At 42.3% G+C, this 26,096-nt stretch overlaps 1 protein-coding gene across 6 annotated transcripts in view; it reads right to left on the bottom strand.

The window, feature by feature from the left end:
• The window catches only part of PTBP1 (polypyrimidine tract binding protein 1), a 28,927-nt gene extending 4,120 nt beyond the window's left edge, over positions 1-24,807 (bottom strand). The window contains exons 1-10 of one of the 6 annotated variants that reach the window (XM_075175231.1): positions 24,634-24,785; positions 20,388-20,418; positions 8,323-8,398; positions 7,153-7,325; positions 5,951-6,097; positions 4,547-4,717; positions 3,652-3,762; positions 3,101-3,275; positions 2,396-2,485; positions 928-1,076 (exon numbers count right to left, since the gene is read on the bottom strand). In XM_075175231.1, coding sequence (XP_075031332.1) covers positions 928-1,076; positions 2,396-2,485; positions 3,101-3,275; positions 3,652-3,762; positions 4,547-4,717; positions 5,951-6,097; positions 7,153-7,325; positions 8,323-8,398; positions 20,388-20,418; positions 24,634-24,641 — 1,131 coding nt within the window. In that variant the 5' untranslated portion in view covers positions 24,642-24,785. Of the gene's footprint in view, positions 1-927; positions 1,077-2,395; positions 2,486-3,100; positions 3,276-3,651; positions 3,763-4,546; positions 4,718-5,950; positions 6,098-7,152; positions 7,326-8,322; positions 8,399-12,200; positions 12,220-20,387; positions 20,419-24,633 lie in introns of those variants that run through there. The other 5 variants (XM_075175232.1, XM_075175233.1, XM_075175235.1 and 2 more) reach the window with 5 other exon arrangements.
• Between the last annotated feature and the right edge of the window lie 1,289 nt (positions 24,808-26,096).

Genomic DNA, 26,096 nt, shown 5'->3' with positions numbered 1-26,096 from the left:
TTGATGCAAAAGAGGTTTTGTGGTTACTCTGACATCACTGGTAAGTTTTATAGCTTTGCAAAGTAGTATTAACTTGTGTGCACAGTCCCACCAGTAAAGTGTTTTTCAGCAGAGTCTCATCATACTCTACCGCACACACTAGAAGATTCCACACTTTCAATCCAACAAAGAGCCAAAAGCTGACTGAAGAAAAATCCAAGATACCCATATCAAATTCTCTCATGATGCTGTCTTTCATTAAAGAAGATTTTTGTTCAAATATTACTTGCTTTGTTTTTAAAGAAACCCAAATAGTTCAACTCACTAAGTTAAGTGGAATTGAAAATGTAAACTGTGAGCTGTTAAGGGGATTAGCTAAGGAAAAACTTCCAGGAATCTTGGAAAGGGAAAATGTGCAAGCACATGGCAGAGGAAATACTGCACAGGTACAAAGTCAAGCTGGCAGGGGTCCAGACACTACACAGAAAGAGCAAAGGTCAGAATGAACTCTCTCTGTAGTTCTGAATTAATGTATTAAAAACTAGAACATGCTAAGGAAAAGAAAGAATGGACATGACTATTCTGTGACCCAAATGACACTATTCCATGGGAATGGCAGGGAGACTCCAAATAAGAGAGGGAGCAAGGGACAGGCATTGTAGTCTTTATGGGACAAGAGCAGGCAGGCAGCATCCTTGGCTTTGAACCAAAGAAGAGCAAGATTTTAATTTGAGAGATGGACTTTCTCATTTCCCTTCAGCAACTAGAGTACTGATCTGCTTTGAGTTTTAGAGCTGGCAGAGCACGTCATCTGCTTTTCTAGTTTTGCCGTCTCCTTTAGGATACAGTAGGATTTCACTTTCAATGAGTTTCAGCACAATCTGTGTTCAGAAAGTGAAAGCAGAGGTAACAGGAAGGAGAAAAAAGTAAAGTTAGGACTCCACTAACCTCAGGATTCAGATTGCTAACCAGCAGAACAGAGTTCCCTGCCCCAGTGAGGCCGGGAATGGCAATCCGTCCTGCTGCAGCCGCTGCAGCTGCTGCTGATGGGATAGCCAAAGGAGCTAGTGCTCCATGAACATTTGGAACTGACAGGCCTGGAAATTAAAGAATATTAACCAGTAAAGAAATTAACAGCACGTACTCTAGTGTATTTGCTGCACCAGAAGGGAGAACAGCACGCCTTCTGTAACATGCAAGTTACCATTCAAAACACAGTGACCATATATTCTAAGAGCAACAGGAGCCTCCGATTCTGGTGCTGCAGGAAATGTTTTCATTTCTAATAGTATTTGCTCTTGCAGTGCCTGGTGCTTAACAGGTGCCTCTCAGCACTATCTTGTGGACTACAATATTTTGCATGTTTCACAAGAAGCGGAATCAGCACAAAGCCTCAGCTCTGCTGGTGCAGGAAAGGTATCACAAACAGTGCATTTGTAAGGATCTTTCCAACCAGTGCATGCCAAAAATGCTTTGTTCTTTAACCATGCATATAACAATCAGATATTGTATGCTACCATCAGCTAATCTCTTCTTGAATGGAGAAACACTGACGTTTTATTTATAGGCATTTCTAGGTTGCTCACAGTAACATCTGGCATTTCACATTACCCCTCCAAAGGGAAGAGCTTCAGAGTTCAAGAAACAATTGCTAGTAATCGATTAAATTAAATTACTTCTCAAAGTGGCATCGTCTATTTCCCCAACAGGACAGGAGACTAACATTAATGGTTGAACAGTTTGATCTGTGCTCATTTGTCAGAAGCAAGGAAATTCCATCAAGTTACAAGAAAGTCACCATAGCTTGGTATGCTATGAAAAACAAAGCAAAAATTATTTAGTCTAGCACTCCAATGAGTGTATTTAGCACCTAAAACTTAAGTCTTTCATCTCAAGACACTTGGCTACTTCTGTAAGTAGCAATAATTTGCCACCTGCAATATGAGCTGTAGGCTTCACAGCACAACTGTAACAGTGTATGTAATTAGCTTCATGTTTAAACACTAGCTTTACTCAAAATATTTAGGAAAAAATGGACAAAGATTCCTTGCTTTTGACCACATTTACAGCTGTCAAAGTGAGTTCCCAACCTCTGCAACCACATAAGGAGATTTGAAATACAAAAAATTTAATCTCCTCCCCCACCTCCCCCAATTATTTTAAATACTGCCTTTACTGATTCGCCCATCCTGCTACTCCTATTTTCCTCTTGTCACTGGGCTACTGCCTAGCCAGGGTGCTACAGCTGCACCCTCACATTCCTAGCTGAGATTATGTCTGAAACACCATTCCCTTCTGTGCCTAAATGCCAGCATTTAGAATTTACGTGACTGACCCCAACAAAAATAATCACTACTTAGCTTTAAAACATCAAGATGCTTCAGCAACAGAAAACCTATATAAAATTTCAACTTACGAAATACAGTACCTGCAGCCTGAGGAATTGCAAAGGTAGGAGGAAAGCCAGCTCCCGCATATGGAGAAGCGGAAATGATTCCTGGGGCACCTGAGAAAGATATATGCATTATACAAAGACACCCAACAGCAAGAAAACTCTATACTTAGCTGGAATGTCTTGATCTGTCCTTCAACGTAAGCATTTAGTTGAAAGCTAAACCCTAAACCAAACAGTAATTCAAAAATGCCTCTAATGTAACACTGAACTTCAAGAAATTACAAAAAAACTATTCCTCCTCCCTCTCTGCTGTTCTGAAACAGCTATTAGCATAGAGCTGTTGACCAGAATACACGCCAGTAGCTCCTGTAACTGTTTAACCACAACAGTTTTCAAAGTATAGGTTACAACACCCCAAATTATCACCGAGTCCATACTGTAGGCAAAACAGCAGATGGCACTAAAAGCACGGACAGCTGGAAAACCTTACGCAGTCCTCACCCAAATGGAGAAGAGCTTTCAAAACAGTAGCATGCACCCACATCCATATGTTCCTACTAGTATTTTGCACTAGTCTGATTCAGTGGTTCCCAAATTTTCCTCATTAGTCACACTGTGTTCCAAAATTTTGTATGATCAAATACACTAGGATTATGTCCCCTCCCCTTCCCCAACTGACACACATTTCAGTTACATTTGTCCTGCTCCCACTTCAAGAATTCTCACCAAAAGCAGCTGCCATGGTCTGATCAAGAGAGGGCTGGTTATCCCCAGAAGGTAGATCTGGTCGTGTATAATCTCTGCTCTTATCGTTATTGTATTTTACATTGAGACTTGTGAGCTTTGAGAAATCTATGCGCAGCGTACAACAGGCATTGTAGATATTCTGTCCGTCTAAAGACTGCAAGGAAACAAACCATTCTTCATCCAAGATGCATTTATACTAAGATCATTGCAACAAATCTCTGAAGAGAGAAGGTGTTACATCATCCCAGGTACCAGTGCGTGTCTTCAGATGGAGCAGGTATCTTGCTTTGTGTGGAAAAGGCACTGCTTCATTTTACCCCCTTCAGTATTCACCCAGCTTAGCCGTACTGCTCTTGGGAGTCCCCTCCCACTCACACACGTGATCTGCCATTAGGGCAACGCTCAGGTAAACCTAACATGACCACCAAATACTCCAAAATGCTAGTTTCTAACATTGATCCTAGATTAATAAAAGCAAGCCTAAAACTTAAAATAATGCAGGTGTTTAGCACTGCAAGCATACTACTCACCAGTTTGGCATGCTGAGCACTCACTGGGTCAGCATATTGTAACAGGGCCTGAAATTGGTTGTTCTTCGTGAATGTAATTATTTTCAAGACTGTACCAAATTTGGAAAAAATCTGCAAGATAATATTTGCATATCTTGTTATCTCATTTCCAGTAAGTTCATTTCATATTGACCTCCATTATTAGAAGCAGAAACAACAAAAGTTAGCCTTTCACCTTGTTGGCTTTCCAGCTTAAAAATCTAAGATTTTAAACTACACCGTGGGCGTTGTTTAACTTGCATCATGGCATCAGACTACAAAAACATCAGGGTGACTGAACTGCCCCCTTCATAAAGTTTTTGTTTGTTATGAATTCTTACACAGGAAGATTCACATACACCTTCACAAACTGGAACTTTTCCAAGAATTTCAGGGATTCTTAAATGCAGTCAAGCTCGCATTTTAAACATGAAGATTAAGTTAAGCAACCACAGCAGACAGCAGGAACTTTCCAAATAGGCTACCGCTTAAATAACTCCTCGATATTGTATTTGTTCCCCCCTACCTTCAACAAAAGGACATGGAGCAGCTACTTCTGCTAAACCCTAAACAGAACTTGCAGAGCTATCTTGAAAACATAAATATTTGTCCCTTGCACTGCACCAGACTCTAATCCAATTAAAATGGATGAGCAATCAAATCTCTGGAAATTGAAGTCTGACCAGACTGGGACCAAAAACAGAAGAACCTTGTGTAGGCGTCAGGGTCTCCAGCAAGTAGAAATTTGACAGGTATGTCCAGAACTTGAATCATATAGATAAAAACTACTGTTAGAACACATATTGCAAATACAACAATTCACTATTTGTTGCTACCCCTTCCTCCAGGACAATCAAGTTGTGGCAACATTTTTTACCTGATGGAGAACATCTAGAGTGACAGGATAGAAGAGATTCTCAACAATGATCCTCAGGACAGGGCTCTGGCCAGCCATCGCCATTCCTGCATCTACTGCTGCAGCAGAGGCTGACAGCGCTAGGTTTCCAGACTGAACAGAATTCACTGCTTGCAGAGCTGCTTGGGCACGCTGCAGAACCAAACATTCTGTTAGACCAACACTTCTGCTTGCAAAAACACACATTCAGCTTTTCTTGAGCAAACTACCAGCAGAACTCAACAGTTCGCAGAACAACAGAAAGCAGTTTACTGTTCCTAATGCTGGGGATGCAATGACTTTAGCACATTTTAAACATGGACAATACAGACCACCCCAATCAGTAAGAGCAATGAAAAAATACAAACTAAGTAAAATATGAAGTACTTATGCTACTGCTAAAACTTTGCTCAGCATCTACCGATGCAGCAAAATTATTCCATTGTTTAGAAAAAAGGAAAAACTAGGCCCTTCTGGGGTGAAACACTATCTCCAGAATACTACAGAAGCCGACAAGACTGAAAGATTAATGCACATCTACTATAGGGATCCAGAAGTGAAAACTGACTTGGAGTTTTCCTGCAGAGTCCCCCCCCACGCATACAACATTATGATGTGCTCACTGTTGTGCATCAGATTCTGGCTTTGTTAGATGCACCAAATAGTAGCATTTCATCTGCACAGCATTAGATGCTCTGATCCTGATGAAAGTCAGCCTGAAAAGTGAGAGGAGGCCAACTGGATGTACTCGGCAGCCATCCCTGATAAGGAGGCACAAGTAACTTGAACTTCTTTCCAGTGTTCCTGTCCTGAAAGATTGCCAAGAGCAGTTGAGCCGAAAAAGGGAACTTTTTACCCTATGCAGAGCGTGTCTTGCACAGAAACTCAAGACAGCCCAAAGCCTTAAGAACTGTTGTGTTCAAGCACTGTCTGCCTCAAAGCTAGCACTTACCAGATTGTACTCTACTGAAGACAAGTTTTGCCGCATCAGAGCTTCGTTTTATATAAATCTTTCAAATACTAGAAACAAACGTCCTAAAGCACTACACATTAATCAAGTCTTTAGATAGGTATTCAGTTACTGTTTCTAACTAAAGAATGCTGAAACACCACTTCTCATGATCTCAGAGTCTCTATGCATTTTCTTCCCCTGACATTAAGGCCGTTTTAGCAGCTCATTTAACAGTCTGCCGAGACTTTGGATAAAAGCTATTATAGGAGTCCTTATTCCATAAGCTAGAAGCTAGTATGCTCCGTTTAGCACTTTGATAGTTAAACCAAATCTCAAAACCCTGCCAGGCCTACACCTGCAGCAGCACAAATCAAAACAGTAGCAGAGAAGTGTCTGTCCCTCCCACCAGTATGACAATGTAAAGAAAAACTAACTGCTTGGTTTGGAGAGTTGTCTGTCTTAAGCTCCTTGTGGTTGGAGAACTGAATATAGATGGGCTGGCTTCGAAGGACTGGAGTGACTGTGGTGTAGTAGTTTACCATGGTGTTGGCTGCCTCCTCCGTATTCATTTCTATGAAAGCCTGCGCAGAAGTCAAATCCAACATTGACATATTATCAAAGCGGCTCACGCTAGGAGACAGCATTAACACTTGACAACAGCATTACGCGATTGATAACCTTAGGAGGAACTCCCAGTTCCTGTAACTGTATTTGATTTTCACAACTGCATTTACATTCAAGTTTTTTGTACACAGAATTGTTTAAGAACCACCTGTACACAGAACAAATGAGGATCTTCACTGTCCAGACTGACTTAACATATGTAAAGTTTCAGTCTCATCCTAACATTTCCACGCTACATATATTTAGGAAACTAGCAGTGACAGAAGTGTTTGCAAGAACACAAGAATACAGCAGTGATCCAGACGCTTAACACTTATCATATTAAGTAGCTTTCCATACTCCTCTACAGAGCAGTAAGCCCACTCACTGTTCCATACCTTTATGGTCTTCTCTACTTCAAAACAAAAACGTAAGGGATTGTAGCAAGTCATTACATCAAGTACTTACATATACATATAGTCACACCACGCAATATATCAGAGGCACATTTTCATAATTAAGATTAAAGACATGGTATTTTAAACAATGATTAAAGTTGGCTTGCTTTTTTTACTCCTTAATTTGGAAGACAATTTTAGTTACCCAATTAGTGCACACCTTCTGCATTACCCAAGAGTGTTTTAGCTTTACCCAGCTAATTTATTGTATCTGTAAAGGTGTCCTTAATATGCAAAGTTACACTGGTGGTTACTCAACTGTCAAGCTGGCTTGAGTGAAAAAGGCCAACTGATGTCACTGCTGTCCAAATAATTTACCTGGTCTGTAATTTAAAAACCAGGCATAATGCTAATTATAAGTGACAACCTATAATTATGGACTTAGCTCCTTGTACAGTCTGAAAATAGTATTTTCTACAGCTCATGGGATAATCACAGAAAAGTAAAATAATAGTATGCAGAAGTTATTGACTCCTAATACATGACAGTTGTTTAAACAACTTGGACCTGGTTTACTGATGACAAACTCATCAAGTCTTTGACATAATCCCTGCTTTCAATTATACAGACAATACCTGATTTTTTCCTTTCAACATTAGAAGATTGGTGACCTTGCCAAACGGTAAGCCCAAAGAAATGACCTCTGCCTCCGTGACGTCACTGGGTAGTTTACGGACGTGGATTACTCGGGATGGGACCCCAGCACTTCTGCTATCACCTTTGAATTTTTTGCTGTCGTTTCCATTAGCTGTAAAAAGCAAGAGTTACTGCTTATTAGAGTGGGTTTGAAAGAATATGCACACCCTTACCACTTTTGACACACAGTTTGTGCTCCCCATCCAGTTAGTACTCTGTATTACAGAGAAATTCCATAGTCTCATTAACTAGAGTCTGAAGCCACATGGTTTTACTCTTTCTTTTTTTTTTTTTGAAGTTACACGATGCGAGTGACGTAGCTGAATGCCACTGCAATGGAATCAACTCTCCAGTGGCTGTTTTACAGCTTGTTTACAGTACACACCCACCCACCCACATTTCTCCTTTGTGTGGGTCTGAGCCACTAATTCTAGATTGCTGCTTTATTCCTTTTCATTTTGACTGGTATTCTTGGCAATGAAGCAGTTTGAAGGGGGCATCTTAAAGCAAGTTATATTAAAACAAATATGAACCAAAATGTAATGTCAGATCAGCTGGATTACACATACGGTAAAGGCTGTCAGCAGCACAACACCAAAGACATGAGCTGATACAGCCTGGCAGGGCGGCCACAGGCAGAACATGAAGGGGCTCAAAAGACAACGGTAGCTCAAAGTAAGACAATTCAAAGGCATCGAGAAGCACAGGGGGCAAAAATCTGGACCGAGCACCCAAGGATACTATTTTGGGTGGGATTACTAACCTCTAGATGGTATAAGACTCCCAAATAGCAGCAAACTACTACATACAGCCAAAATAATCCTACATGAAATTCAACTGTGCTTCAAGTATAACAGTTCACAGCAAAACCTGCATGTTCTAATTCCGTAAAATCATTTTAGCAGCTGTCCTGCAACAATTTTATTGCCTGCTAACCTTTTAAGGGTATAGGGCAGAAGTTTATTACTCTTCAGCACTGTCCTACAAAAAGCCTAATAAGTACTAAAAATGAAGACATTTTAAAATTAAGACCACGTGGGAAAAACCAGACCTCCTCATAGTATTTGCAATACTTATCAATTGCTATTCTTTTTTATAGGCAATATTACCTGCAGAAGAAGAGTTGCTGCTCATGATAAAGGGTCCGTTAGTAACACAAGTAGAGAAAAGCTCGTCAGATCCCCGCTGGAAAAGAAAAGACGAAAGGTAAACTGACAGCATTTTTACTAAATTCTATTCAGGTACTCCTAAAGCAGAACAATTAAGATTAAGGTGCAGAGAAGTTGAACAGAAGTGTAAGTGAAAATATACTGAGAGTGGGCAGTGAACCTCACCTCCATCATAAATTAAATATAAGTAAGATCCAATTTAGTAACTGAGTAGCACTACCCAGTATCTCTTTTCAGCGAGGCATTAGGAATCTTAGGAGCTGAAGTATTGCTGAGTTGCCTGAAGCCACTAAATGCAGCGTTGTGCATTGATATTCACATTCTCTTATTGCATCTAACAAAACGGATTTCTGACTACTCGTATCAGACAAGATCATGGGTTTTTTTAGGTTAGCTAGAACAACACTGCAGTTGATCAGGAATAGCAAGACAGATAGGCCTCCTGGCATTCATCAAGAGGACAAACATTATTTTACTGTGGGTTACCAGGGGTAAGCAAGTCTTCAGCAAAAGACAAGTTATCAGAAGCTGGCCAAAACTGTTAGTGTATGACTTGGCAATTATGAATCAAAGATGTCTATTTTCCAGTTACAAGCAGAAGATGCAACTTAGAGAAATTGAGACCTGGAAGAAATGGATCTCTTCCCCTCCCTACTCCAAAAAAGGGCAGATGAGGAAAGTAAAGCTACTAGCAAAAAGCTACTTTTCAAATTTTACAGCAGAAATAGGTCCGTATATAATAATTTGGATTCTAGTAGAAAACAGTCTGATCACTGGTTTGTTGTTTTCTAGCCACAATCCCCAGAATAGCAGCAACAACTTTAGGACAACAGTACCATAAAGTCTCCGTAAGTGCATTTAAGTCAAAAGACAGACTAGCATTCTGAAGAGAGAAACCCGAGTACCACAGGTACAAAATCTTTGTAATCCCATCCTCTTTTGCACTAGGAGCTGCTCTACATTAAAGTCAACATGGCTACCTGCAAAACAAAAAGCTGTGAGAAGCACAGCGTATCCCAACATCTTGATTCTTTGATTTTTCTTACTGCAGCACTGTGCATTTCAACTCTGTGGAAGAAGAAAACATTTGACAAAAAATTCTAAAACAAGCTGTTCCTACTAGAATTAGGCTACCTAAATAAAGTGGCATTGCAGAATTAGAAATGCATGTATTCCAGGCTTTTTAGTAGCTGTAGATATAATTCCATCTATCCGCACACAGCTGTTGAATTGCAGGAGCCTGACACTTCCATTCCCTGCAAATAAAGCTAAACAGATCTATGGAACAGATTCCTGTATGCAATGTATGTGTTTCAGTTCATTACAGCATTCCCTGTAAAATCACCCAAATCACCTCAACTGACCAAGACCAGCCTAACCCAAGTAGGAGGTATGAAAAACAGTACTAAGACAAAAGCAAACAAGACTACAAATTACTTCTAAGCACAATCTATACTTACATACATAATACAGCTTAAATCAGTATGGCTTAATTTCAAACAAGTTACATAGAAGACTTCAAATCCCATTGTAAACTGTGAGCAAACATGGTAATATAAATCTAACATATAAAAGCGTTTTCTCGTAATCTTCTACATTACTCTTCTTAGACAGAAATGCCACACTAACAGGCTTTCATCAACAGAAAAAAAGAACAGAGCTCATCCCTGCCTTGGCCAACTCCCACCCATCTCGATGGAAACGTACCCTGCTTCACACTGTGGCCACCAGAAACTCTATCTTCCACCATGCCCTATATCTGGTGGCACCTGCAGTAACAGTATCTGCGCGACAACAAAAGCTCTCTGCTCAACTTCCCCAGCAAACAGCTTGGAAAGTAGGTCACACCAGGAGCCCCAGAACACCGAATTACAGACACAGGTTTTGGTTTTTTTCTTTCCCCCTCAAATCTTGAATTTCTTGTCTGACTACTCACTGCTAGCTCTTCAAAGACAGGCTCAAGGACTTTGATGTCCTGAATACAAGAAATTAGGCCAGGTTCCAAACCCGCGGTTCATGTACTGCTGCTGGTCACCTGCAAGCGCTGACCAGGTTCCACAAAGGCTATGGGCACCCAGCAAGGTCTCCTTCCTCTAACAGGGTCTAGTAATTAGGAACAGGCCTTTTAACAGCTGTTCTAATTAGCACTTGGATTCCTGAGTACAGCAAGAGGCAAGCTAGTCTGGGAGGCTATTAGACTGTGATCCCATCCTTTTGATGACTCAAATTAATGCATAATTCCAAGGCTAAAAAAATCCACGAGTTTACAGTAAAAATGCTCTTGTGCCTGAACCGCTGCAAACACTCCAGGTACAGCTTTACTTTCTGTGGCCTGGAATACAACTGGCAGCTATTTACAAGAATCACCCAAAAAGCAAACAAAAAAGCCCTACCAATGCAGACAAGTTCACTGGCCTCATGAAACCCCTTGCATCTAGCCCTAATGGGCCTTGAACTTGTAAAAAATGTTCTTAAATAACAACTTGTAAGTTTCTGAACATACAGAACTCCAGCACTCCCAGTATGAATCAATGCATCTCTGCAAGCATACTTGGGCAGCCCTTGCAATCCATCATGGAAACGCCAGGAGAACAAGCCACATATTTAGCTCTCATGGAGGCAACACTAGGAAACTATAAACTGGAAAAACAAACATTTATACTATTATGGAAAGAATTTAAATTCCCTGAATTTAACTTTCCTAATGGCTTGTTTAAAATAAACATTTCCTCACATATTTGAAAATTTACTTGTAGGGCATTTTGACAAGGAATGCTCACTGCTGCTCGTTTCCACACACCGATGTCTCTTTAATCAAAGCGCAATTTCAAATCCACTCCCCTCTTATCTTGGAGACGGTCTACACTGCCCACTGTGACCAGAGCCAGGAGGCAGAGGGGGATGATTGTTCGACATCAAAAGAAGCAGCGGTCAATTTGTAAGCTTCCCAGCTGGAAGTACATGCAAACCAAGAGGGAAGACTGCAGTAGTTGGAAAACTACAATTATTCCAAGGTCTTTTCTCTACACAAGGAAGTTGACAGACAGTACATACCTAGTACCATACAGTTACATCAAAATTATTCCACGCAGACTCCCTTTAAAAGAATGGCTTTTAAAGTGCAAACTGAAGAGGAGCATACCCAATGCACCAAAGAAGTTACACTGGTGACGCGGTGCTGCCATCCTCACACAGGTACAGACCAGCGCTGGCAAGCTTCCCGCAACGGAAGGGAGTTGCATCGACTACGACTTTTCATCAGCGCTTGTTCTTCCTTGTTACTGTTGGAGCTGATCTCAGATAACTACAAGAAATCTCTATTGACGGTTGCTTTTTGGAATGACCTAACCTGAGGCAAACTGAAAACAAGCGCCCTATTAATCGGCACTCAGTATTGGGAACTTCAGCGGGTGCCTGTATTCATCACCTGTCTTCACACTCGCAGTGATTGCCATAATCTCTTTCCAGACTCTGATGTCTTTTCTTTCTGTACAGGTTAAAAGCTATGAGTAAGCTTTAAAACCATGTTATAAATTCAGCTGCTCCATACCAAGTATCCTAATTCAGTAGAGCCAGAGGAAGCAAAGTGAACCTAGTTGTTTTAAAGGGTTTATTAGGAGTTTCTCACCAAAAACGTATCCGTTGGGTATTTTCAATTATATTGGAAAAGCCAGTACAAAAGCTATTGATTCTGAAGTATTATATTGTTTTATTTAAGTTTAAAACTATGCAAACCCAGGGAAGGGGAGGAGGCAAGCAAACGGCTGTGTGGGTGCTCGGCTGCTCACCAGCATCAACCCACAACACTACATTTCTACCTTTTTTATTCTCCAACTACCACGGGGAGGCCCAGCTGTGCTGTCCTTCCTTCAAGATGCAGTTCTTCAGATTCTGAAGTCCACATTCCTGCTCACAAGAGCCATTAATTTATGTTGACATTTCTGTTTAGCTAATTCTTTTGCAGCTGGTATTTTTATGACAAGATTAACAGAAGCAACAGTGTGCTAGCAGTAACACTGCTCTACATAAAATTCTTCATTTGAACTAACAAATCTCCTCTTCCTGTTTATAGAAAACAAATACCACTTTTGAAGTTACACTGCCAGATCTTACGTAGACCAGGGTAAGGCTGTTTCTGCCACCAAAATCACCAGTTGGCACACATGCTACTACCAGGTAAAACACTGCCTGGGAGCGTTTCTATGACAGCAGCCTCCTTTTGTCTGCGACACTCGTGGCTACAAAAGGTCTATTGCTCAAGCTGCATTAATTTAATAAAACACCCATGCTCCGTGTAGTCTTGCTATCAATACTTCTTTAGTTCCCTTTTCTGAATTAGAGAAAGGAAGTCTGCTGCAAGGTAGAATTCTAATATTTCGTATTTCTTCCAAGTTACCTTTTTGACCACCCCCCAAACTCAAAGCCTTTTTTTTTTTGCTTTGAAGTTTTAACTAATAAGTTATAAGAATTTTGAATTAGTCTAGGCGTTCACAGCTTAAAAAGCAACTTCTAAGTCATATGAAAACTATAAATTGTCTCATTTTCACTAGGATTTTACCTGAACTTTACTGTAGTTCGGATAGAAGCCAGAGGTTGTCACCACTTCTACCACCACACCTAGAAGTACTACAGAAATTCTCAGCTGCCCTATATAATCCTTTATCTACTTAAGATCCAGTCACTTATTTTAAATGGATTACAATAAATCAACTGCATTCTGCCTGTGCAAAAGGCTAGAAACAAATACAAACTGCACACCCTTAAAAATATTACTTTCAAGATATTAATCTCCTTTCAGAAAGCAAGTTACAGGCAGAAAGCAAACAAAGCAATGGCAAGACGACAGGGCATACGGGAAGGAAGAGGCCAACGACTAGAAAGGACAGCAAGCTACAGGCTAGCCAAGCTTAAGATCTACAAAAAACTATTTCTTCCCCTGGCTCACGGAGGAAATCCTACACAGCAGCAGCATTCTCTGCCTTTGGACATGGAGCACCTTACACTGCTCTAAATTTTTAAACAGATGAAGGACAACAGTATCTCTCCTTCTTGTGAGGAAAAAGATAGATTTAAGAGGCATACAGGCCATCAGCTAACATGCATTTACAAAAAGCAAAGCAGGTAACACAGCTGCACCTGGAAAATCCCCCTCTGAAAATAAACCCAGAAAAATCTGTACTGTTACAAGTCCTTAGTCTGCTTTTCTTAAGTTCAGATAAAAACCCCACTATCAGCAGTCTTGTAACTCTACCTGGCCAGAGTATGCAAGCATCGCTCTTCTACTTCACTTTCCCTACATCTGTAAAAAGATTTTGGACCCGGTAAAAGACCACCATAATATTTTACACACAAAATGACACACAAATCATTGAGAAGCTCATGAAAACCCTTTGCTCCGATAAAACAAGCAAAAAAATTTCTTGGAGCACAGAAAGAATTGAGCGTTTCTGAAGTATGCTTCAAGGGCTCTGTATGAGTTCAATCCCAGAGGAATGGAAGAATGTACTTTGATACTTCAGTTCACAGCTCAAATCACTTTGTGAAGAACCTAATAAGAGAAATCCAGTCTGATGACATCATCATTCACACTCATGTTACATTCCAACATTTTTTGCCAAGAGATTCAAGAGCTAGGAATGGAACTAAATTTAAACTAGTAGGAAGAAGGATGCCAGTTTTCCTTGTCTTCCACAGAAAACTCACTTCCAGCAAGGCTCCCTTATGCTACTCCCACATGCCCCTCTTCCCCGCCCCCCCTCCCCCCCGCCTCCAACACTCTTTAGTCATTTAAAGAGTGAAAAACCTTCCAATTTGGGTCACAACCAGAAAGCGTGAGTCAACTTTTTTGTGAAAACATCTCTGAAGAACACACAATACAACTGCATCCTCCTTCAATCCTAGAAAGTTGGAAAGTTAAGATCAACACAAAATAACTTCAGGATCCTGAAGACTGCAGCCTGGTGGCTCCTAAGCGAGGTGCGATCCTGCTGTCCCACCGGTCTGCAAGCAGCAGCTACAAGCTCAGTGTGTCACTCACCCCTCCGCTGCGCCCTGATTAAGACACACAATTTACCATCCGATCAGAACCAACAGCAAGAGGTGGGGGGAAGAAATAATTTTAGTTCACCAAATTGCTCATTGCAGCCCTATATCATTTATCAAATTAAATCCAACCCAGTAATCAGCATATTACATTGATATAATGAATCTGTGGTGGAGGCATTAGCCTTTCTGGCAGGCTCAGAGTACATACTTTTTTTTTTAAACTATGCTCTGTTCAGCTAGGGTCAGCAAACATCTGCCACCTACCACTTAAGTTTTGTTAAATTGTTGTAACCTCACTCTTGTCTGGACAAGATTTAGTCTAACACCTTTACAAAAGAGCCAGCATGGTAAACTTCCCACTAAGATTCACAATAGCATACTGGGTACACACACACACACATTTTCAGCATCTTTGAAACTAGGTTAGTTGGTCAGAGCATTGCAAAGAATTTAGTGCACTGGAAAATTATTTTCCTACCATACATACTGCCACAATAGCTGGTACTATTTCTGTAGTATACAGACAGATTTTTGAGATCCTACAAGACACCAGAAACTTAAGCGTTACATTAAAGCAATTGCTCACACAACCCGACGTGAGATTTTGCAATAAGATGCGTTACGAGCTCAAGCACACACTGGCTTTAGAGCGAAGCCGGATCCCCAACCCACCCATCTGATCAGCCCCTCCCTGACTGACTTTCTCAGTCTTTGCTACTATGGAGACACCCTGTGAAACAAACCTGCCCTTTGAGCAAATAAAAGGTGTGGCCATTTTAAATAGCCCAAAATTCCTAAACTCCAAGTACTGCAGTAATGCAGTCATTCTGGCTTTGTAGGCTAGCACACACCCAAGCTTTATGATATACTGTTCCCAAGTTGAAACTTAACTAGTAGTCAACCTTGAGCTTTTTAAATCATTGCAGTGGAGCAGACAGGTCCTTGGTAAAGCTTAATACAAACGCTATCAGAAAGAAATACTGCTGGATGAGTCACTTTGGGAAAATGGAACCTATGAAAGAACACTTTGTGCCCAACCCGTAAAATGGCAGATTGAACATGCAGGTTTAGAAGGAACTCCACGCTAATTCAATCTCATCTAAATTGCAGTTGTGTAATAACTACAATCTGCTTTGGCAAACACCAAGCAATCATTACACCGGGATTACCAAAACACACTTGCTGAACTAAGCACAGTATTCAACAAGTTTTCATATGAAGCCTGGAAGACAGCTATACCAAAATAATGTAGAATTTGAACTTAAATAATGCTTACTCTTCTTGCTAGTTGAGATGACAACAAACATGGCACCAGCACATCTACATTTTCTACTTTGACAATACTTGAAACTGATGTCAGTGACTCAGAGATCAGAGTCTATCCCTACACTTGTGGGATTAAAAAGATAAAGTTGAACAAATCCATGCACGTTAAATATTTTTGCTATTTTTTTAAATCATCACAGACTGAGGGCAAAGTAGGCCTGAGGTTAAAATAGAATATTTTCTACAACCATTTTATTAACTGATCATTTTCTAGAAAGTCTCACACAATTTCATTTCCATCTACAACAGGAGTCACAGCTCATTTCCTTTCCAAGTGCAAGTAATTTGAGCTAGCTTCCACATAAAAAATTAGTTTAGATGTGATGGAGAAACTGCTTTAAACAGATCTAATAGCTGATAAGCCTGTGGTAGCAATCTTGCTTAGCATCTGTGCTTCAATCAATAGCTTAAATTCCTGTTAAACTTAATACAGATTTAAACAGTTCTCATAATCCAACCAGCGGGTTTACCAATTACCCTGCAGAGGACAGTTATCTATACATTGAAGACACAGGTGCATAAAACCTGTGTGCAACATTAACACAGATTAGATCAAGCTATTTACCAAATCCAGCTGACATGATGCTTGCCAAAAGACATCCATGTACCTTGCTACCGACATGTGGCTTACATGTGTGATCATGCCTGTTACAGAGGCCACAAGAGCCAGCTTGTTGCAGCCTCTAACTAAAGCCATAGGAGGGGACTGGAATTTCCTCACAACATTCTTGGCCTGCTGCCCTAAGCCATAATTACTGTTCCCATGGCAAAGATCCTGGCTTGATCACAAATCACTTCTATGCAGTCAGCCTGTATCACACTCTAGCAAACCCTGTTTTAAAAATTAACTTCTCAAATGCCACAGAAGTGTACTTTTTTCCCAGAAGCATCATCTTTCAAAAAAAGCCCAACTTAACCAAGAAACTACAAGATTATTCAGCACCTAAACTATTCCGAGACTTTTTCAACCACTGAAATGCAACTTTACTTAAAGAATAATGACGTATCATAGTTCATACTCTTTCTAGTAAGTCAGTCCTGCTCAGAGACCATTACAGCCTAAAGAGATAGTGCTATCTAGGCAAATTAAAGAAAGGGAAAGGAGATACAGAGAGTGATCGTGATCAAATTACTTAGAAAGGGGCAACTGCAGGGATCAGAGCAGTACCTTAGAGTTCAAATACAGTGCCTCCATCTTAAGGCCATACTTCCTTCCTTTTCAGACAGCAATGAAATTATGGGAAGAAATAAGTCCTAAATCATGTGTTTCTCATCTGCAGGACATTCCAGAAGGCTGTGCATCAAGAGCCCCATACCAGAATTGTAATGAGTTTCCTAAACAAATTCACACACTTTAAACCAAAGAGCCTGCGGACTAGGCTAAATATGAAGCCCAGGAATGGCTACTACAATTACCATCCTGATTAAAACCAAGACCATCAGGCAGTACAGTGCTCAAGTAGTAAGCCATGAGAACATCTGGGGACTTCTTAAGTTACAGAACCTAAATATAACAAAGACCTCAGAACGATTAATAGAAGCGGGTGTACCCTTAATATGTAAATTAAGGCTGTGAGAAAATCCTAAAAAAAGGCGCCAGCACCCTGCCTTTTAAAACAATAAAGTAGAACAAACTGATATATACTTTCACAAAGTCCTCAATTTCAAAGTTAGACTTAGCAAGCGGGAACACTTACAGCACAAAGACAACCAAGAGGCCACTGTAAGTTATCTTTGACAATTTGCTCAGCAGTGTTTTAAGTTGTAGGTGCTTTTGCTACTTGTCTGAGAATTCTCCAATCTTGGGACATTCCAGTCAATAACAGAACATTGAAAAGGTCTACTGGTGTCTCGGTAACATACTGCCCAAAGTATGACAAGAGCTGGCAGCTTTTCAGGACTGTAATCTTCAAATACCTTACAAACTGGATGGAGTACCGTTCCTACCTTCTTTGTACATATATGGCTAGAATGAGTAAGTTTACACCTCAGATTAACAAGTTTTCCAGCTCAAATTATCATGTCTAATTTAGAAGCTCAGCCAGCAAGCTCTCCTGTGAGCACAGCTTTCAGAACAGACACCAACAAAGTAGTTCTATCTCCACCTGAATGTCGTTTCTATGACTACATTTCATAAAGTCAGTAGATCACAAAACTGTAGTTCCACAGCATTATTTTAAGTTATCAAGCAATCACAAAGAACATCTGCTTCTGAAGGGGGGGAATCAGTTAATCCTTGAAGAGATTTCAGTGATGCCCCAGGGATCAAACAAATGCTGATGGACGAACAGAGCTCCATCACTGCAGTGATTTCAGCAAAGACAACACTGAAATGCTTCTGTGGCATTACAGAAACCTTCTGCAATCCCTTCAAACTACTTATTGGCAAACTGAAGGAGGGTAGATTGAAGTGGAAGCAACACACAAAAGCAACAGCAAAATTTCAGAAGAGCTGCAGCCAATGAGGTTTTACACTTACCACAGAGGTAAGTGTTTTTAAGAAGCAACTGATACATGATTTGATTACACAGGTTTTTGAAACAGAGATGCCTGTCCCTCTCTCCGTGCAAGAGTCCTTAAGTAATACAGAAGAAGCAGAGTATGGACATAGCTGACCTGCACACCACCACACAGAGGATGCAGGCATAAGAGAAGCCTTCACTTTGTTCCTTGCTGTGCACAAACAGGATTCTAACTTAACTAAGCAAATCCATGGCATGTATAACATGTTACACCATAACATTAAAGAATGTACCTCTATTACATGAACTACACTGGCATATTCAATGTCTTATTTAAACATAATCAGATAACATGGCTATGTCAAAAATAATTTTAAAACTTACCTTTATCAAGATGGTTCAACTTTCCTTTTTGCTTCTGCCACTCTTTAAATTTTGATTCAATTTTCTCAAAGCCTGCCTCATCTGACTTGACAAGAAACCTCATTTTTGATGCACGCTTTTGTCTCACCACTTCCCACCCCACTGTACAACTGGCATAACCCTGGTTACAGTTCTGTCCTGTGCTCGGAGTGAAAGCACTTGGATAGGATTTCTCCCAGTCCTCATTTTAGACATCTGACTGTACTGCACTAGGGACTGAAATCACCCCCACAGATGGGAGTGAGGAGGCACACAATACCACATCCTGAAGCTTTTCAAGATTCACCAAGGACTACAATTACAGTTTCAGAAGCTTCCTGGTCAAATTTAGTTATGCAAAACCACTTCTTAAAGCTGCATAAACCTAAAGCTGCAAATTACACATTGTTAAAAACAACCAAGGGGACTTTTACCTAGATTAATCAGTTTACTAGAAGATGTTGTATCAAACTGCTCTACAGTGGTCAAGGGATGACTTAGTCCACCTTTTATAATGGATTGCCCAGGCTCAAGCCTTTCCTCCTCCTCTGATGCAAACTGAATTCCCTGCAGCAGATAGCATTCTCAACCAGAACCAGACACTATCATGGCACTACGATTAATTCAAATTTCAGATTCTCATACAAGGAAAAGTAAAAATAATCTTTTCCCTACAGCCATTAAATAGAGCCCATCCAGGTGTTTAATGCTTCTCAGAAACTCTAAAGCACTAACAAACATGCCTATGCTTAACAGCAGCCACATCTAATGTTGTACTTCCAACACAAAAAACTATTTGCTGTCTAGGAGCAAATACTCTCTAATGCTCCCACTTCACTTACATAGACCTAACAGAGCTCACGCTACCTGCACTCAGCTCTACTTCAAGTTAGTCCTATCACACGCTTGCATCACTTCACCAGCCTATTCAAGTTGCCACATGCAACTCTGTTTCTTAGTTAATAATGAAGACGCTAACAACACACAATTCGGGCCATTAAAAAAGCTGTCAGATGACTACTTTGAGGGCCAACGTTCACACATACTGTCTTACAAAAAGAACTCGCAGGGCTGAACTTACTGTAATCCTGATGCCAGAGCATTAGCTACAATGTTCACAAAGTAAAATGAAAAACCTTTAATACATGAAGGAGCACCGGTCTATGCTGCACATTCCAGTTTAACATTTCACAGGAATGAGCTTTTATCCTGAGAACACAATTGCCTATTACCACGCACGGCAGATAAGGAGGCTCCTGTCAGCACTTTGAGTTTCAGGGCTAAGTCTGCACTTTCAAAACCTGAGACTAGAAGGGTAAAGGTCGTATTTACTGTACTTGCAAGAGAAAAAATCAACAGCTAAACACTCAATTTTTTGTGGCAGAAGGATTTTTGACATATAACTGAACAGGAATTCACATAAACAAAGGAAATAAAGTTCTCAAAAGAAAAAGGACCAATTTCTCCATTGAGAAGCATTGTCTAGCAAATAACAAGCACGGCTTGACATTTTAGTAGGGGAAAGGGCTGTCTCTAAATGCAATAAAGTTCTTTTCTGACAGTTGATAATCAATGTCCAAATGCCAAGAGCTAAATGCTGAGCCATAATAAAAGTTTTAATGCAAATGAAGCTAAATTACCTTCTGGTTAAAACCAATTTACATGGTACCAGAAATAACCCTTTAAAGCCGAAGATCTACATTTGGTGAGGCTAAAACTAGGTCAGATGCTGAGCAGTGTAAAAAGAGAGAAAAAGTGAGAAGTGCCTACCTTTGTACCAACTGTTATATCTTGGACAATGCTGTAGAAAAAAGAAAGAAAAGGATTAAAAAAGTTAGATAGGTTTGCCACAAATATCCAGCATAGTTTACAGTAGTAAGAAAAAAGCAAGTCAAAGTGCACAGTTGTCTTTGCAAGTGAGCCAAGGACAGTTTATACAAGGAAAAATTATTAGATGGTGATGGTGGAGACCCAAGACCCAGCAGTGCTAGAAAACTGCAGCTCTTCCACTTCCTATAGCGGAGCTTGCTCTTTTTGCGAGGGTACCACGGGGGACTAAGGCCAAAAACCCACAGTTAACACAGCCAAGCATTCTTCAGGGCAAAGAGATGCGATTAGAACACCACCTCGGACTAAACCAAGAGCAACAGTGTCAAGAGTCAACTCCATCACCAATATTCACTTCTGCAACTCTTAACAACCTTATAGTCAAAGGAGTAACCTCTGCTAGGCTGCGAAGAGGCTCTCTCTAGTGAAATTATCGAGTCAATAGCGGAGACTTCTAACGCCAGAGCTCCAGCGGTCCCACAGACAGCCAGCACACACCACGCCGAGTTTGGGCTGTTCTCTCAGCCAAGCCAAGAGTGTGTGCCCGGCTTAAAGCAGCCCTCCAGCCACGCTAACACCACTGGAGCCAGACCAGTGCCAGCTAACAGCACAATTACAGAGAGCGGCGAAGAGGTCCAGGCAGCTCCCAGATCGGGGTATGCCAGTACACAAGATTCCTCTATCAATTCTCTTCTACTTAGGAAAACAGACAGTATTCTTCCCTAACACAGATCTGAAAGAAAAAAGTTATTAAACTCTACCATATATGCTTAAACCTCCCAAAATGAGACTTCCTGATTAACTAGCATGAAAAATAGCAACTCATGCTAGCTCTTATCAGCAGTGAATATTGTATATCACAACATTCATCTACTTATAGCAACTTCTTTCATTGATGGAATCAGAATGACTTGTCTAGGGCTTGGCTTATTGTACCTGGGTAATCTTCCAGAGTACTACAGTACCTACATGTTACTCTTTTGTGGGAGTGCTCAAGTCTAAGGATCTCACTTATACCCTTGTACTGAAGATTGTATTTTTTATGAACTCCAAACCACTGTAAAGCAGCAATGTAAAACTGAGAGCAGAAATGATCATTTTAGATTGACATATGTGCAGCACTGCCTGTTTCAACCCCTATCTTTCAAATAGCTGACTATAACTTCAGAGTAAAGGGTCCAAAAGTGGCTGGCTAACAGACCTGCAGCAACTTTAAGGAAACATGGCAGAGAAGCAGAAGGCAGGGCAGTCATTCTGCAAACAGCAATGTGAAATCTGAAGTACTCAAGAACAATTCTACACAGTGATTTAATGCTAGAGAACTTGCATTTACTAATTCTTCCTTCCCTACCCTCCTGCAACAATTTGTAACTTTTCAGGGAATTACTAAGATCGAGCAGTATTTAAATCATTCATGTTCACCAGCTCCACAAATAAGCCGTAACACAAGTATAAGCCAGCTCAGCTCCTCATACTTCCTCCTCAAAACCAACCTGCCATGTCATCATAACCCAGCAATTTACAGCTGGAGTTACAGTCTGATCCAATGGCTGCTGCCAGGAAGCCACACGATAGTTTCTTTTTTTTCAAGTGAACTACTTAAAGAATGCCCTGTATGAAAACGCCGGCTTTGCAATCCCCTGGTGTCTGGTCACCAACGAAGACAGATGGGTTTTGCTGCACTTTGAGGGCCAGCAGTAATGAACTAATTAAACCCATCTGCACATATCAGTTTAAAGAATCATAATCATTCTATTAGAATTACTAAGTATGAGTACACATTTCTTCAGCTAAAATACATACATTAACCCAGTGATTTTCATAACCTTAAAAAAATTATCTCCAGCAAAGCATAAGAACAGGGAATCTCCCAAGTTTCCAAAACTCTCGAACTTACCCCAGAGCAATTTCTCTTACTTCCTGTTCCTCCTGTGGGCCTCACACACAGGAAATGTTTTACATAAAGTAGCCTTAACAGGGGATAGTATTTAAAATTATCCAACAGGAAAAGCAGTTTTATTCGATTTCTGGAATATTGTAGTAACTCACTTGATAACAAATACCACATGAAACAAGCACCAACAGTATTTAAGAATTTTTATTCAAGAAATGTGCAATATACTTCCAGTTCACACACCCCCCTCAATAAATTATCATATCTTAAGCTTCATTCTCTTGTCCTATGTCAGCCTGAAGTAGGGGATTAAAACTTTTCTCATTTCTGAAAGAATAGGCAATAAAGCCTTTCATAAAAATTACTTTTTACGTGGAATGGGATAATTCCTACGCAATAAGGGGAAAAATTAAGCAGCACCAGTAAAACCTCTAGGTCATTTTCCAAAGCAGCATTTCCAGTAGGAACTCCTCGTGTACTTTAACAAAGCAACTTATTCAAACGGGATCATTTGAAAAGCACAGCTACGTATCGTTTTAGGTAGGAGAAGCAGACACAAGAAGCCTGCAGCCAGAGAGACCACTCACTGCCAGCTAGGCAAAAATGTAAAACCATTTTCAGAAGCGGCTTTTGAAGTTTCAAGAGGAGACAGCTTTCACAGAGTAAACAGAACACGCACTAAGATCTTCAAAAGATAAGGGATCATTAAGACTCATATGTTATACTAAAATGTCTACAGTAAAAATAACTATTTATACACAGTAAATCAGCTTTCCTAGGAAATACGGTGAAGACAGCTGATAACAAACTGATTTTTGCCATTAGAATGTATGCTCTCACATGCTGAAGATTTTTTTTTTTAAGTATCATTCAACATGACGAGCAACTTGGTAAAAGAAGCACAGCAACCTGAACTGCACCCTGGACTGTAAAAATTAATAATACACACGATTTTGGGGGGGGGTTTTAGATGAAAACAACACTGAGACACCACCTTTTCAGTGTGTAAAAAAACCCAGACATGTGACTACGCCTAATTCTCACCAGACTAGTGTTCCGAGGCAAGAAGCGAGGAGGCACTAATTTGGGCTTCCCGTACTTAAGGCTCCAGGAAAACAAACTGTTTACTCGGAGGCCTTAGGAAGTATTTTAAACAAAAATCAGATCACTAAAGAAAATACTCCATATGAGACAAGAGAAATATGGAAACCTCATTTCTGACAGAGTTGCCTTGATAAAACAGTTCTAAAGCAAACACTTCTGAAGCGAGACACCGGATGAAGTGGTGATTAAAGAAAAATCAATGCTGCCCAAGATAAAAGAGTTGCTCTCTAGAAAGAACTACACGAGTCAAACAGTCAGGAGGAAAGTTTTATCTCGAAGGAGTTCAGACCTGGACAATAGAAAGAGGAGGGAGCACGAGAACAGCTCTGCTCTACCGCTGCAGCTTTACCTATGGCTCTCAGGTAACCCTGCAATGGAAACCTTACTTCTAGCGAGCCTCCCGGCGTGCCCGAAGGCGTTACAGCTCCTTGGAAACTGATGCAAAACTTGTGCTGATCGAAAAACTGCTCACAAAAGAAAATCCAGCCAGAACCCCCCCGCGGCCCCCCCCGCTTGCGAAAGCGCCAGACAATAGGAGCAAGGCCCCGGCGTGAATCAGCTGCCCGCCCCGGCTGCGCCCCCCCCGCCAGGTGCGCCCGCTCCCGGCACCCCGTGCCCCCCTCCCCCGCGGGGCTGGGCCGCCACGGAGGCGCGCCGTGCTCGGCCCCCCCGCCCGCAGCCGCACGCCCACGCGGCGCTCGCAGCCGGGCCGGGCCCCTCGCGAAGGTCCCCGGCAGCGACGGGGCGGCCTCCCCCGGCCGGGACCCCCCCTGGCACGGAGCGGCTTCCCCCGGCGGAGCGCGAGCACGAGGCGGGAGGGGGGGGGCGGCGGCGAGAGCGCGCGCGGGGGACGGCGCGCACGAGGCGCCGCGTCGGGGCGGTGGCCGCGGAGGAGGGGCCGCCCCCGCTTCCCCCGCCCGCGGCGAGGGGCTCCGGGAGGGCGGCCCGCGCAGGAAACCCCCTCCCGCACCGCCGGCGGCCGCCCCCTCCCCTTCCCGCCTCGCCGCCGCCGGGCGGCCCGGCCGCACCCTCGGCACCCCCCCTCAGGTAACGCCCCAGCCCCCGGCGCGGGTCCCGAACCTCAGCCGCCTTCTCCCCCTCCTCCGCACCCCGGGAAGGGTCCGGTAACGCCGCTCCCCGGCCTCCGGCACGGTGCCGCCCGTGCCGAGGCCCGGGCCGGCGGGGACTCACCCGTCCATTGCACACGGAGGAGACCCGTCGGGAACGGAGTGGAGGCGCCGGAATAGCAGGAACGAACCCAACCGCTCCGTGTTATAGACTCACAAAATGGCGGCGCCGCCCGGCCCGCCTCACCCGCGCCAACGCCCCATTGGCTATCGGAGATGTCATCTTGATAGCAGGGGCGGGGATCGCCCGCCTCCGAGGGTTGGCGCCCTGGTGCCCCTCGCGAAGCCTATTGGCTGCAGGCGGGATGAGGGGCGGAGCAAAGCGCCGGTGCGCGGCGCGATTCGGTAGGCGAAGGGAGACGGCTGGGAGGAGCCATCTTGAGAGCGGGAAGGATGCCGAAATGCCACACGGATCCACCATCTTGTTTGGGGGCAGGGCATGGGATAACCGCATTGGGCGCCATCTTGAATACGGGCAAGGGCCCCAACGTGCACATTGTGTTGTCACCCGCAGCGCGGGCCGGGGCCCGCGGGAGCGGCCCAACCGCCGCCGCCATGTTGGCTACGGGCAGGGAAGCCGCGCTCTTCTGTCCGTTGCCATCTCGAGTAAGGGAGAGCGGGCTCCTCGCCGAAATTAGGTTAATTATTTAGCACTGCCAGTCTGGGGACTTTAATGGCGCTAGACAGCACTTAGAAGTTTTATTTAAGATACAGGATAAAGTCTGTTTAATTACAGTTAATGTCTTAAGGATAAAGATTACCCAGTGGGTGAGAGAGAGAGAGAACTTGTGAGGTAAGACGTAACACCTATCTGCTCTGCTCAGGCATCAGGATAATATTTTTCCTAAGTTACAGTCCTGACACCGTTTGCTGACCAAAACAGCTCTTTTTCCAGTCAGGTGGACCTCAGTGGTTAATTAGATAAGCTTGTTTCACTCTTAATGTGTCATTGCCTGTAGGTTTTACTTCCGCAGAGATTCAGGTAAAATCCACAGGTTTCCTATCTTTGGGGATTTTCAAACCTCTAGAAGATTTCCTTTTCAGGTGCTGGGCCATGGGTAGTAAATTTAAGCCTACTACAACGGACTTACTGGTGTTAGATACTTTCTGTGGCTGCCTTAAAAATGATTGTCAAGCTTGTTCATGTGCCACAAGATGAAGGCCCCTAAAAAAAATAAGGGAGAAGCGAGTGTCCGCCTGGCTCCTGCTGTAGACGGTGCCGGTGCGTTTACTTTGTTCCTGTGCAGGCAATGAGGACCGGGATCCTGATGGAGGCTGAGCAGATCTTAGGATCTTCCTCCGATCCACTGGGACGTTGCTGGTTCCTCTCCACTAACAGCATTCTGTAAAGCAGTTTCCTTCCATAGATGAAATGGTGCGTGTCTCTGTTTAAATACAGACAATATTTGCTCACTGGGAATTCTACTAGCAATTACTCATTTTCTTTGCCTCACTTGTCATAACCCTATCTGTTGACTGCAGCACAAGAATTAATTGTCCCAGACCTCGCTACAAGTCCCTTGTGTA

Source organism: Calonectris borealis, chromosome 28 (genome assembly GCF_964195595.1).
Source record: "Calonectris borealis chromosome 28, bCalBor7.hap1.2, whole genome shotgun sequence".
NCBI classification, from domain to species: domain Eukaryota; kingdom Metazoa; phylum Chordata; class Aves; order Procellariiformes; family Procellariidae; genus Calonectris; species Calonectris borealis.
This window is presented reverse-complemented; position numbering and strand designations above follow the sequence as displayed.